The sequence below is a fragment of the Staurois parvus genome, unplaced genomic scaffold (genome assembly GCF_062004578.1).
Source record: "Staurois parvus isolate SC_StPar_1 unplaced genomic scaffold, SC_StPar_1.0 ptg000086l, whole genome shotgun sequence".
Classification (NCBI taxonomy): Eukaryota; Metazoa; Chordata; class Amphibia; order Anura; family Ranidae; genus Staurois; species Staurois parvus.
The window spans coordinates 10,966,919-10,980,291 of NW_028317882.1; the positions used below are offsets into that span (position 1 = coordinate 10,966,919).

Sequence of the window (13,373 nt, forward strand, 5' to 3'; positions counted from 1 at the left end):
TGATGCAAGCTCTGCATATCCTCAGACATTTTGGAGTTTAGATCATAGTGTATGCAGCCGTTTGCCTGAAGGGTAACAGTTACTGCTAGCGCCAGATAATTGGTTTTGGAGACTGCAGCCCTAAGCGACAGGTGGTTATTAGCAGTGATTCCATGCGGTGTCAAAAAAAAAAAAAGAAGAAAAAAAAAAAAGAAAAAAGGAGTAAGCAGAGATGCAGAGACAATCCAGCCCACAACAAGGCAGGGCATATACAGCAAACTGCAATACATGCCCAAGAGATTCATGGTGCTGTGCATGCCTGAAGACTCATGATGATTCTTTCTGCACTACAAGACTCCTATTCCTAAGCTGCAGTAGTGAGAAAAGAGGCCACAGAAGTATAAAATAAAAAGATACTTTTACAAATCCCCCAGGGGCTAGCAAATAGGCAGTACTGAAGGGTGTTGGCAGAGGTATCCTGGGATACAGTGTCTGATAGCTCTGCAATGAATGCACAGATTTGGGGATCTAGTGTGAGCACACTGAAATACTCAATTTTCAGATGACCAAGAAAATCCTGGTTGCCTAACTAGACTTTTTTACATATCCAGCTTGAAAACTACCAGCAGCTTTGTGACTGGAGGAAATCCCCAGCAGAGCGGGAAAAAAAAAATGTCCTTATTCCTCAAGACGCTGGGCACAATTCACTAAAGCTTATCACATGAGTTAAGTCAGTCACATGATCACATATTGCATGTGATGCTGAAAAAGTCAATTCATTATTGCTAGTATGCGGTATTTACTGAAAATAGTAAAAACATATGTGACGGACACGGGATCGCTACCACCAATATGTGACAATCCCACGATCGCTGTCACCAATATGTGACAGACGCGGCGTCCGAACCCTGACCTTCTCACCAAACACGTGACTGGCCAATCTGAAGCAGCGATGTCACGTATGCAACAATGCCACACCCAGCCGCACCCTGAACAACAATTTTCCAGCTAATGGACCACAATCGATGTACCGGCAGCCTGAGGTCTGGTTAACTGCGCAATTAACCCTTCACACTGCCACCACCTCCTTCTTGTACAGAGAAAGAGGAAATTCAGCGATATCCACAACACTATAATGGTTGAGGTAATCGTCTGTATAACACGGTCACCGCAGGCTGGTTATACAGAGGGTTAAACAAACACAGTAGCGTTCTTTTTAGAGGCAAGAATTCGTAAATTGCAATTAAGAGCTATAGAAACAGTTCAACGCTTTCAGAAGGGAAGATTTATTACTGAAAAGTCAAAAAGGGGTACAATAAAAATATTTACAGAAGATGTAATATACACACGCACATATACACACTATATATATATATATATATATACACATACACACACACATACATACATACACAATATATATATATATATATATATATATATACACATATACATATATACATACACACATACATATATACATACATACACACACACACACATACATACATACATACATACACAGAGAGAACAGCACAGCAAAGAGATAACAGGGAGAGGTTAAAGGGTTAAAGTACTTGCCAAAGTCCTGGGTTAGCAGATCAAGTTTCAGAGCGAAAGGGTACGGGTCTCCCCAGGTGGTATTGATGTTAAAATGGGAGAATTCTTCAACTTCCCTCTCTTAGGCCTGACAGCCCAATTTGTAGTTCCCCAGCAGGGGATGTCTCTGATGTCAAGGACCAATACCCCATTTAGGGCGTGGACCTAAACTAGAACCAAAATCCCGTGCAGTTCATATTTTGGCTCATAACTTTTCCTATGCACAAGTGGCATTCCACACGCCGGTAGATGATGCAAACACGTCTGAGGATTGATTAGATATGAAATTATACACTGAACGGTTCACGAGATCTAATTTTCGGCTTTCCTAAGTATTCGAGACAAGACAAGTGACCTATCAAACGGTTTGCTTCCTCTTGGCCAATCTGACGATATGTCTGGTTTTTATGTAAGTCTCTCATATTCCAAGATATGACACATAGGGGAAAAATGGATTTTTAAAAAGTTTATCTGGTGTGCTTCCTTGGAATGTCTTTTGAACTCCTGGGAAGGCTGTGTTATCTTTTTACGAGGTGCTAAATTTTACAGGTTCTTTGGACAGTGAAGCCCCAGCTCCCTTGGGGCTTTATAGCACGTAGCCCCCCTGCTGGGCTCTGGCCTGTGACACTTACACACACACACTCTGCCATATGTCACTGTGCCTCTCAGAGAGGGAGGGGGGAAAGAATGAGGCGATGCGGCGGGCACCGTGATTGGCGTTATATCTACTTCGGGGGGGGGAGGGGGGGGACATTTTTTTTTTCTTCTTTTAATAAAGCACTTGTCAAAGACGGTCTCCTGTCTTTTTTCACACTAGTCTTTTTTTGTGAATGAATATCGCATACTACTGCAGATACCAATAAGCCCCCCGCCCTCAGACCCCCACACCACTAGCCAAGGTGCTTTGGGGGGGGGGGGGGGCTGCCCCAAAGCAACCCCCATGTTGAGGACATGTGGTCTGGTATGGTTGAGGTGGATGTGGTAAGATACCGCTTAGTGACTTGTTCCCATTCAGCTAAAATGGGCTCTATAAGTTATGGACTATAGACAGAGGAAGATGTCCCCTGTTCATTTGTTTCACAACCTAATATTCAAATCCTTCTGTACATGACAATAGATCTACTTGCCATTTAGTCCTCATGCACACGAGACAAGCTAAAAACTGCTTAAAAACACTGGACAAAAAAACGCTAATGTTTTAGCATTTGTTGCCAGTGTTAAGCAGTGTTTAGCCTAGCATGTAAGCTGTAAACTGTTGTTAAGGAGAGGGTAGGGAAAACAGCTGCCCTGTCTAATCAATGGATGAGTCATCAGCTGTCAGTAGGGTTCCCCACTGACAGCTGAATGGGGAAAAAAAAACAAAAAAAAAAAACCACAACGTGGGGTTCCCCCTTCCCCAACCCACGTCAAAATTTAAGCCCCCTTTTGAGCCATATGTTGATGAGATTGAGGGAGCGGAGGATCAGGTAGGGTAATGGGAATTTACTCTCCTACAGAATACTGGGGTACCATGACGAGGCTTTGTAGCTTGTATTTGCAAATGTGTGCTAAACCTCCGTTTTTAAACGCATACTGCTAGACAGGTAATTCAGTTTGTTTGCAGGCTGGCAAGTGTGAGCTGGGAATTTTTCTTTTTTGCTGTTTGACATGTGCTCCTTGCTGTGAAGGTCAGTTATAGACTGGGGCAGTGGCCGTTTTTTGTAAGAGATTTTACTCTCCCCTACACTAAAGAAGCAATTAACCCCTGCAGTGCAGGCACAGCTCCACTTCAAGTAATAAATTTAACATTTTCCTGGAGCTGGGCATTAATCTACTGTCCGGTGTCCATGATTGAAAAACTGCTTTTAAATATACTATTGAGAAAAATGGCAGCTCTTAGGCTACTTTTATACGCGTGGCTGAGCCACAATGCAAATGACCCTTTCAGCAGTTATAAAAAAAACTAGAACAAAAAAAAAAAAAACCCACACAGGCATCAGGAGACAGCAGCATTGCTTCCTGAAGACGTTTCCTTTCCCCTGCAGAAAAAGGGGCTAATCCTTTTTTATGCAGCATGGGCCAAAATAAAAAGCAGGTTTAGTATTGAGATATTTAGAATTCAGACAGAAATCTGTCATTTACCTTCTATGAATGATCTCCCTCTGCAGGACTGAACAATAACAGCCACTTACACTTTGTTTTAGTAAAAGGGTATCTATAGATATGAGATTACGACTGAATCGCATGGCCACCTCATACAGTATGAGGACAACTCTCAACCTTTCCTGTCTCTGGGAACACTGATGAGCAATTTGAAAAACCTGTTCTCCAATCACTATATTTATGGGACAGGTAAGTGACAGTGTGTGCTAAAGAATGATGTTCATTCTCTTTTCATTCCCATAATCAAACTTTAAAAAAAAAAAAAAAAAAAAAAAAAGAAGCAGTAGCCCATGCTTCTGCCTGAGGAAAGTCAGATTGTTTGTTTCCCTCTTAAAGGGCAGACTGTTGTCCATTTGCCCTCTAAAGACTATAACGCACCTAACATGTTTCCAAACATAGCTGTCAGTTGGAAACAAAATAGGCAGATGTATTTTTTTATTGAACAACATTAAAGAAGAACTCTCAGTAGATTTTTATTCAATCCTTTAGGGAACCAAGTGCAGTAACACTTGATGCTGTTGGAATTTGTTCTGCCATTGCCGAGCAGTGTGATTAGATAATAAACTTCCACCCTTCTTCATGTCTAACCACACTACTGAAAAGATCTGTTGATGGATTTGTGAGCAACAGCACTGGTCGCCGGTGCTACTATTCACAAAGGATTCCAAAACCTGTTGCTCTGCGTGCCTGTCTGCAGCTGTTTGTAAACATACACAGCCCTACCTGATGGATCACAGCCCTGCAGTGCTGAGCAATCTCACTTTTGCGAACAATCAGCTGCAGGGCTGTGTCATACATGGCACCAGTCCAAACAGTGTTGACTAATCTTCATAAAGGTGATACAATGCTACAGGGCTGTGTGATCCATCGGCTGGGGCTGTGCATGTGTACAAGCAGTCAAAGATGAACACAAAGAGCTGCAGAAATGAGTGATCATTTATTATTTGACCAGGGTAGCACAGATGTTTCCATCATGGCGGTTAAAAGAAAAGTCATTCTAGAGAAGGGACAGGGCTCAGTACTGGCTTTACCTCACCACCCATAATGGGGTGCAGCTACAGTAAGAAGAAAGACTTTTAATGCCCAATGGAGCCACCAATACAAACGGTTAAAGGGATATATGTAAGTGGCTCCTCTTCCATATTAGAAAAATAAAGTTCATTAAACAAAGATAAAAAAAGGCTGCTGTTTAATGGACAGTAAGAGGCAACATAATTCATGAGCTTGACATACAATTACCTTAGGAAATCTCTCCTTATAAACATGATTCATCATAATGATCTCATTATCAAAGTTTCCCGATGCTCGACCAGGGCTGAAAGACAAACAGATTTCTTCATGAATACACAAAAACATTTATATCTATTGCTTCATGTCCTCTCTCAAAATCTTTACTTCTGTTCCCTTTATAATGGAAGAATTATTACCTAAATAACAAAAAATAACAGTATATTCACAAAACAAATCTGTGATGTGAATTCGTGACAAATTTATGTTTCAAAAGTAACACAACAGCATTCATATTTGTATGAGGTTTACAAAAAAAAAGAAGAAGCAAAAACCAAAAAACAAACTATGCAGCAGCATCATCAGTGTGATGCTGCGGATGTCAAAAAAGGAAAAAAGTGCCATCCAATTTTTCACGATCAAATAAATACAAATAAATACAATATCGCATCCACTTTTGTAGTGATATTACTCCGCATAGGATTTCAATTAACCTATTAGGCGGTTTTGCACTAGTCAACTGCCATTTTTTCTGCGATGCTGCGGATGTCCCACATCAGCTCCAAGATCGATCATATGGCTGCTAATTGATCAATTCTCAGTCTGCTCATAGTGAAGATCGGTGACCGTCCATCACTGTTCTCCACTCTGTTTTCATGATTTCTTGGAACATGTAAACAAGCCAACATTTTCCGTAGTCACAATAACTATATATGTATGGAACAACTATGGACAAGTGTACCTTTTTAAACAGTAGTCAGAAAATGAACTAGAGAAGGATTTTATCATCATGAAGTTATACATTTACTACAAAACTGAATTAGTTGCATCACTCTTTTATAAATTTTTGTTCATGGTTTAATATTGCAGGTGCAAGTTGATTTTTAATGTTAGTACATTACAGAACTCTCACCTGAGGCTCCGTGAACGAGGCCGCATACATGGTGGTTGCCTTCCCTCTTCATTAGTAACGCTCTCTGTGCTGCGGAAGTGCTTGGAAAGAAAATGAAGTTCATCGGCAGTGGGCTGGTAGGGTAGTTGATGCAACCTCTCTTGAGAAGAGGAGGAAGACTGCAGAGAGAGAACCATTAATGCAAACAGAGCATGGTTTACGCACATAAGGGAGTCAATAAAAACTACTTTACTGCACTGTATAAACATTTTAATTATTTAGATTTGTCTATGGAGTCATACAAATGAAGATCAGAGGGTGCAATCTAAGTGTAGCATAAAAGCATATATATTAAATAGAGAAAAGACAACTCACATGCTATCAAAAAATAAAATAAAAATATTGCATATCACACAGCTTTAAGGGGCTGCAGAAAGAAATAGGTTATTACAGTCATTTAATGGTGTGCCTTAATGAGTGTTTGATATGTACAGGTGAAACTTGAAAAATTAGAATATCGTGCAAAAGTTAATTTATTTCAGTAATGCAACTTAAAAGGTGAAACTACGAGATAGACATTACATGCAAAGCAAGATAGTTCAAGCCGTGATGTGTCAGAATTGTGAGGATTATGGCTTACAGCTCATGAAAACCCCAAATCCACAATCTCAGAAAATTAGATTACATGCAATCAATAAAACAAGGATTGTACATAGAACAATATCGGACCTCTGAAAAGTATAAGCATGCATATGTACTCAGTACTTGGTTTGGGACCCTTTTGCAGCAATTACTGCCTCAATGCGGTGTGGCATGGAAGCTATCAGCCTGTGGCACTGCTGAGGTGTTATGGAAGACCAGGATGCTTCAATAGCGGCCTTCAGTTCTTCTGCATTGTTCAGTCTCATGTCTCATCTTTCTCTTGGCAATGCCCTATGGATTCTCTATGGGGTTCAGGTCAGGCGAGTTTACTGGCCAATCAAGCACAGTAATCCCACGGTCATTGAACCAGGGTTTGGTGCTTTTGGCAGTGTGGGCAGGTGCCAAGTCCTGCTGGAAAATGAAGTCTGCATCCCCATAAAGCTCGTCTGCGGAAGGAAGCATGAAGTGCTCCAAAATCTCCTGGTAGACGGCTGCGTTGACCCTGGACTTAATGAAGCACAGTGGACCAACACCAGCAGATGACATGGCTCCCCAAATCAACACAGACTGTGGAAACTTCACACTGGACTTCAAGCATCTTGCAGTGTGTGCCTCTCCATTCTTCCTCCATACTCTGGGTCCTTGGTTTCCAAATGAGATGCACAAGTTGCTCTCATCAGAAAAGAGCACTTTGGACCACTGAGCAACAGACCAGGTCTCTTTTTCTTTAGCCCAGGTACGACGCTTCTGACGTCATTTGTTGTTCAGGAGTGGCTTGACAAGAGGAACACGACATTTGAAGCCCATGTCCAGGATCCGTCTGTGTGTGGTGGCTCTTGATGCACTGACTCTAGCCTCAGTTCACTCCTTGTGAAAGTCCCCAACACTTTTGAATGGCCTTTTCCTGACAATCCTCTCCAGGCTGCCGTCATCCCTGCTGCTTGTGCACCTTTTTCTGCCACACTTTTCCCTTCCACATAACTTTCTATTAATGTGCTTTGATACAGCACTTTGGGAACATCCAACTTCTTTTGCAATTACCTTTTGAGGCTTTCCCTCCTTATGGAGGGTGTCATTGATGGTTTTCTGCACAGCTGTCAGGTCAGCAGTCTTTCCCATGATTGTGATTCCTACTGAACCAGACAGAGACCATTTAAAGGCTCAGGAACCCTTTGCAGGTGTTATGACTTAATTAGCTGATTAGAGTGGGACACTTTGAGCCTAGAATATTGCACCTTTTCACAATATTCTAATTTTCTGAGATTGTGGATTTGGGGTTTTCATGAGCTGTAAGCCATAATCATCACAATTATGACAAATCACGGCTTGAACTATCTTGCTTTGCATGTAATGAGTCTCATATATTAGTTTCACCTTTTAAGTTGCATTACTGAAATAAATGAACTTTTGCACGATATTCTAATTTTTTTGAGTTTCACCTGTACTTTTGCAACCATTATTGTTTAATTCTTTTTGCAGTGTGTGTATACTTTTTTCATTATATAATGTTTTATACATATATTATGACCAAGCTTGTTTTTAATAATTTATGAATTCTGCATTTAGTTTCATTTAACTGTTCACTTTAACTTTGTTGTTGTAGACTTATGTATTAAAGTTCTTGTAGCTGCCGACAAAGTTTTGTTGTGCCAAATGTCATTTAAAGCCAATCTCCAGCTTCTGTTACACTTTACATAGTTCGTTTTGGCAAAGATGGTACAAATGAACTATGTACCTCGCTGCACTTAATTCTGAACACAACTACATCCCCAGTTATAAGAAGGTGTGCACACTTACACAACCACATTTTTTTTAGCTTGTCATGTTTACTCTCCGCCACCCCCCACCCCACTAAAAGATTTCAGTTTCTTGCTCAACTGAGTTCTAGAGTTTATAGGTTACATTAAAAAGGTGTAAAAAGTTCTGAAATGATTTATCTTGGTCTCATTTTTTTAAATCACAGAAACCTGACATTTCAACAAGGGTGTTTAGACTTTTTATATCCACTTTACATACAGTTTATACTGCACATCCAGCAGCCTCACATGTTAGTTTGGGACATAGTTTGTCCGGGCCAGCTTGGCCCAAACAAACTATGTGAAGTGTAAAAATTGCTGGAGATTAGATTTAAGTAGTAGCTGAGCCTTATAGTTTTATGAGCTATAAAAGACCAATCTTTGCAATGAAGGGGCAGGCTTGACAAAGAGGCTGGTCAGCCTCAAATTGCCACAAAAGGTCACACTCTCCCCTTACGCCTCCTGAAATCTGGTGTTATTCACTACAGCTTTCCCACCCTGTCAAAGTCTCCTACATCTCAGGTAGACCTGGTCTGATTACCACTGCAACCTTGACTATGACAGTTTTATCTGGCTGAGGATATGTGACATGTGTTTTTATTTTGCCAACATGTGAGCTGCCATTTGTCTTTTTTGCCATTAACAAAATATGCCTTTATGCAACATTTAGATTGTGCCCTCTGCTGTTCCTTTTCATCCATTAGTCTTAAACTAAAAACTTCACCAAGAACGTCACCTAAAAAGGGAGCAGGTACCTGCTCCCACATCTGCTCACCACATACACACACTGAACATATGTTAAATGTTTTAGGCATGAAGATTATCTTAAAACCCAAAACAATCTATACAGTATTTTCTGTTAAGCAGAGACCCTATAGAATAAAATGGCTGCAATTGCAATGTGCATAAAAATTAGGTAATTATTGAATGACACACAATCTAATTTTAGTGCACACAAACACAATACAATACCCATTTTTTTGTGAAATAGAAAAGATGAGGTTGCGTTGAGTAAATAGGTTCTTTTTAAAGAGACATTGGAGTTCTATTAGAGCTCTAAGGTCACCTGAAAGGGTGACTGCAAAGCAATCTACAAATACAATATATTTGTTGAACCTTCAGCAACAGTGTAAAAAAATAATTATCTTAACAATATCTGATTTCCATTGTAGAAAGAATGTGGCGACTGTGTTCAGTTGTCATATCTGCAAAAGGTGCAAAGTGTATTTTTAAACTTTCTTCCATTTTGGATAGAGTTTTTTCGCCATCTGTGTCTTTTTCGCCATCTGTGTCTCATTAGGCAGATTTAACTTCACTTCCTGTACTGTGTATTGTAGGCTGAAAAAGGATATGCAACAGTATATTTTCAATGTGAGGGATAGCCCCTCAGTCAGTTGGCTGGGGAACAAGTGTTCTGATTGGAAGATTTCCCCTTTATTCCTGTTTTGGTAGCAACCTTTTAATCCTTTTTTTTTTTTTTTTTTAACCCTACTCTATCCAAAATGTAGACAGTTTCTCAATTTTGGACAGTAGGGGAGAGTTAAACAGCAGTAAGACTTTTTTTGCCACCTGTATCTCTTCAGGCAGACTCACCTTCAATTCCTGTATTGTAGACTCAACAGGGAGTGAGAGGATACCTTTCCAATGTGAGGGATAATACCTCTTAGGCAGTTGTCACGAGAATAAATGTCATAATTTTTTGATTTCCTATTATTCCTGTCAGTGGCAATTTAATTTTTGAATTTACCCTCACCTTTATTCCCAGTGACAATGGTTGATGATCAGAACTAGCGACAGCAAATCTCCCTAATGGGGACACAAAGATAACAACCTGACAGTGGATCTAACCCCTCACCAGTCTATCCAAATCTTGTCATACTGATGCACTGGCCTTAAAAAAAAAGTGTATTTTGAAAAAAAGTTCACTTGTCCTTTTTAACAAAGCCCACCCTCCCTATCCACAGATGCATATTTACTAAGATTTGACACATGCAGTTTCCAGGGATGGTGTACATCCCATATGACAAGGTCTTCTGTCTCCTGGCCGCATCTGCACAGTAGAGTCCCACAGAAGTCTATGTATTTCGTCTCCAAACTGGAAGATAGAGGCACCCCATAGAAGTCTATGGGACCTTATTGCACATGCGCAGGGCAGACTGGGCAAAAGGACTTGTGTGGAATGTAAAGAATCCCCAGAGGCTGTGGGCATTTGATCTATACAGCTATGCATCTGCAGGGGGTGGGTGGGCTCCGTTAGGTCACTGGAGGGTGGCAAACACAATAAAGGGAAGTTGTATGAAAGTGCAATTAATCTTTAATGAATCTCTGACTCAGAACAAGTATAAAGCTAAAGGAAGTCCAATATTTTTCTAACACTCATTTACAAGACGCTCAAAAATTCTGAAGCCAGACAACTAACTTTTTATAAACTTTATCAAGAAAGTTACATTCTTTTAGGGTACAAGAGAGACTATATGGAACCCTATACATTTAAACTCTACTGCTATTATAATGTTCAGTATCAAACAATTCCCGAGTACTCAGAACCAAAAATTGTATGGGAAATGTGCAAACTTTTGGCCTGTTTATGGCCAGCTGAAGATTGACCTTATAATGATTAAGTAAAGATCAGATAACATTTTTTTTTCAGCCATTCATAGGAAAGTCACAAAACAAAAAGATTTTTTTTTAACTGTACATCTTTTATGGTTAAAACTGTGATGTTAGCTTTTACAGCTTTATTCATGCAAGATCACATCACATCTGATTATTAGCTTGCAGATATAGATCTTAAGATTAGCAGCGATTTACCGAAAGAGTGGAACTTGGAGTATTGGTACCATATCCAGATGATGGCAAAGATGCCAAGGACCATCTACGTCCATCAGCTCTAAAAGAAATTAAATGACAATGGTTATAAAAGTTCCATAGTTAAAAATAGTTTAATCCAGTTTTGATAGATGGCAAAACGTATTTGTTATTACCTGTCAGTGCGTGGTCCATGACTGCAATTATTTTGAGGATTAAACAGCAAAAAAAAAAAGAACATTAAAATATTTAACAGGCAGTAATATTAGTAATATCAGTACAAAGATAATCCTAAAGATAAAAATACATTAGTAGGTAACAGATAATAGCCAGTATCTAAGAAAAGAATGGCTCAGAAGCATGGAACACATTTGTTGACAACCTCTTAAAGGGGAACTTCACCCATAAGCGGCAGTTCCACTTGTTTGCCTTCTGCATTTGGCACTTTTATTTTGGAGGTGGTGGTGGTTGGGGGGTGTAGAGCGCATACCTGATTTTAACAGGTTACATGAGCCACGGCGATCTGGGCCGGAGGTTCAACACCCCCCCCCCCCCCTTACCCCTCAACCTTCTGAGACACTCGTGCATGCACAGTAGGAAACCGGCTGTGAAGCTTCTCTTACTGAAAATGCTGGCACCTGCACCTGAAGCCAACTGAAGAATTGGCTCTGGTGAGGACATAGCTGGATCCCTGGACAGGTATGTGCTCTTATATTAAAAGTGAGCTGCTACAGTATTTGTAGCTGCTGATTTAATTGGGGGAGCCTCTGCTTTAATTTTTCTATCTTATAAATCCATATATAAATTGTTTTCAGACAAACCCTTGCAAGATCTACTTTGTTACTTAACAGCACATTTTACTTTAAATTTCCCTACCTAATAAAGGTGAGTGGCTCTGGAAAAGTTCAGATCATGGGAGGTTCAGCGCACCCAGTGGGAAGTCCGCAAACCCTGAACACAGTATTTTAGTAAATCCAATTTTTTTTTTAAGCAAGTTTGCAAGACCTTGTTAAAGGCAGGTAGCTGGGCCTTGCAAATGCAAAAAAGAATGCGGAAACATTGAATATACACGAATCTTTAATATGTAACAAAACTATAATTTTTTTTTTTTTATTATTTTTTAATGGGCCCCAGGAGATTTATGCTATAATGCTGTGCTATACTGTGTTCGTATGCACACATATCAGCACCTTATGGCAGACTTACCTGTAAAACAAAGCCATCCAGTGCTATGCTATCACTGCCCCAGATAGCGCTGCAAGGCTTTGTTTGACAGGTAAGTCCAGACATGCAACCTGAGTGACCTGGAGAGGGAAGGCAGAGATTATGTGCCCCCCCATTCCTGACAGAATTGAATTTGTATGAATTTAAAAGCCCTCTTCGAATAAAGGGGACCCCAGATATCCTATTCTGCCCCCAGGGATATGTGTATGGGGTATGCGAGTCCTCCTAATTCAATTTCAATGATGCACACACTGAAAAAAAACATTTAAAAATGCCCCTTGGGGCAAATCCCACGTCAATCATGTTGTCCAGCGATGCAGATTTATTATCAAATCAAGATGATGTTGCGCCACACGTTGCCCTATCACACTACAGATGCTAAATTACAGACTTTGGGCTTCGAGAATGTATACAAAACCAGCTAGGGATCCTGGGAGACGCTGTTGACTAAATAAGGCCACGAATCAAGGGGACACCCAGAACTTATTCCCCTGGGAAGGTGACTGGGGGGGGGGGGGGGGGGGGGGATTGAGTCTATGACAAAATGCCGATATAAAAAGGCCAGAGCTATCCATACCAAAAAGGCAAGGAACACCTTGTGTACCTTGGCTAGAGAAAAAGGAAACAGCTGTCCCTTCACAATAACACCCAGGGCCTGAAGTAACAGATTTGCTTGACAGATTTGCTTGTGGGCAGCTCAGTGGCTAAATGGTAAGCACTTCCGCCTGGCAGTACTAGGGTCGTTGGTTCGAATCCCAACCACAGCATCACCTGCCTGGAGTTTGCATGTTCTCCCTGTGCCTGCATGGGTTTCCTTTTGGTACTCTGGTTTCCTCCCACACTAAAGACATGCTGGTAGGTTAATTGGATCCGGTCTAAATTGGCCCTAGTATGTGTATGTATAAATGTGAGTTCAGAACCTTAGATTATATGCCCCTTGAGGGTTAGGGACTGATGTGAATGTACAATATATATATATATATATATATACACACGTAAAAAGCGCTGTGTAAAATTGGCGGCGCTGTAATAAATAAAATAAATATCAAGGCTCATTAGGTGAA

General features: G+C 40.4%; 1 protein-coding gene across 8 annotated transcripts in view; it reads right to left on the bottom strand.

Annotated features, from left to right (window-relative positions):
• The window catches only part of MAST3 (microtubule associated serine/threonine kinase 3), a 282,906-nt gene that overhangs the window by 71,010 nt on the left and 198,523 nt on the right, over nt 1–13,373 (bottom strand). For all 8 annotated transcript variants that reach the window (XM_089670052.1, XM_089670050.1, XM_089670047.1 and 5 more), the window contains 4 exons: nt 11,262–11,282; nt 11,089–11,167; nt 5,861–6,018; nt 4,960–5,035 (listed from right to left, as the gene is read on the bottom strand). In XM_089670052.1, the coding sequence (XP_089526178.1) occupies nt 4,960–5,035; nt 5,861–6,018; nt 11,089–11,167; nt 11,262–11,282 (334 nt within the window). The remainder of the gene's footprint in view (nt 1–4,959; nt 5,036–5,860; nt 6,019–11,088; nt 11,168–11,261; nt 11,283–13,373) is intronic.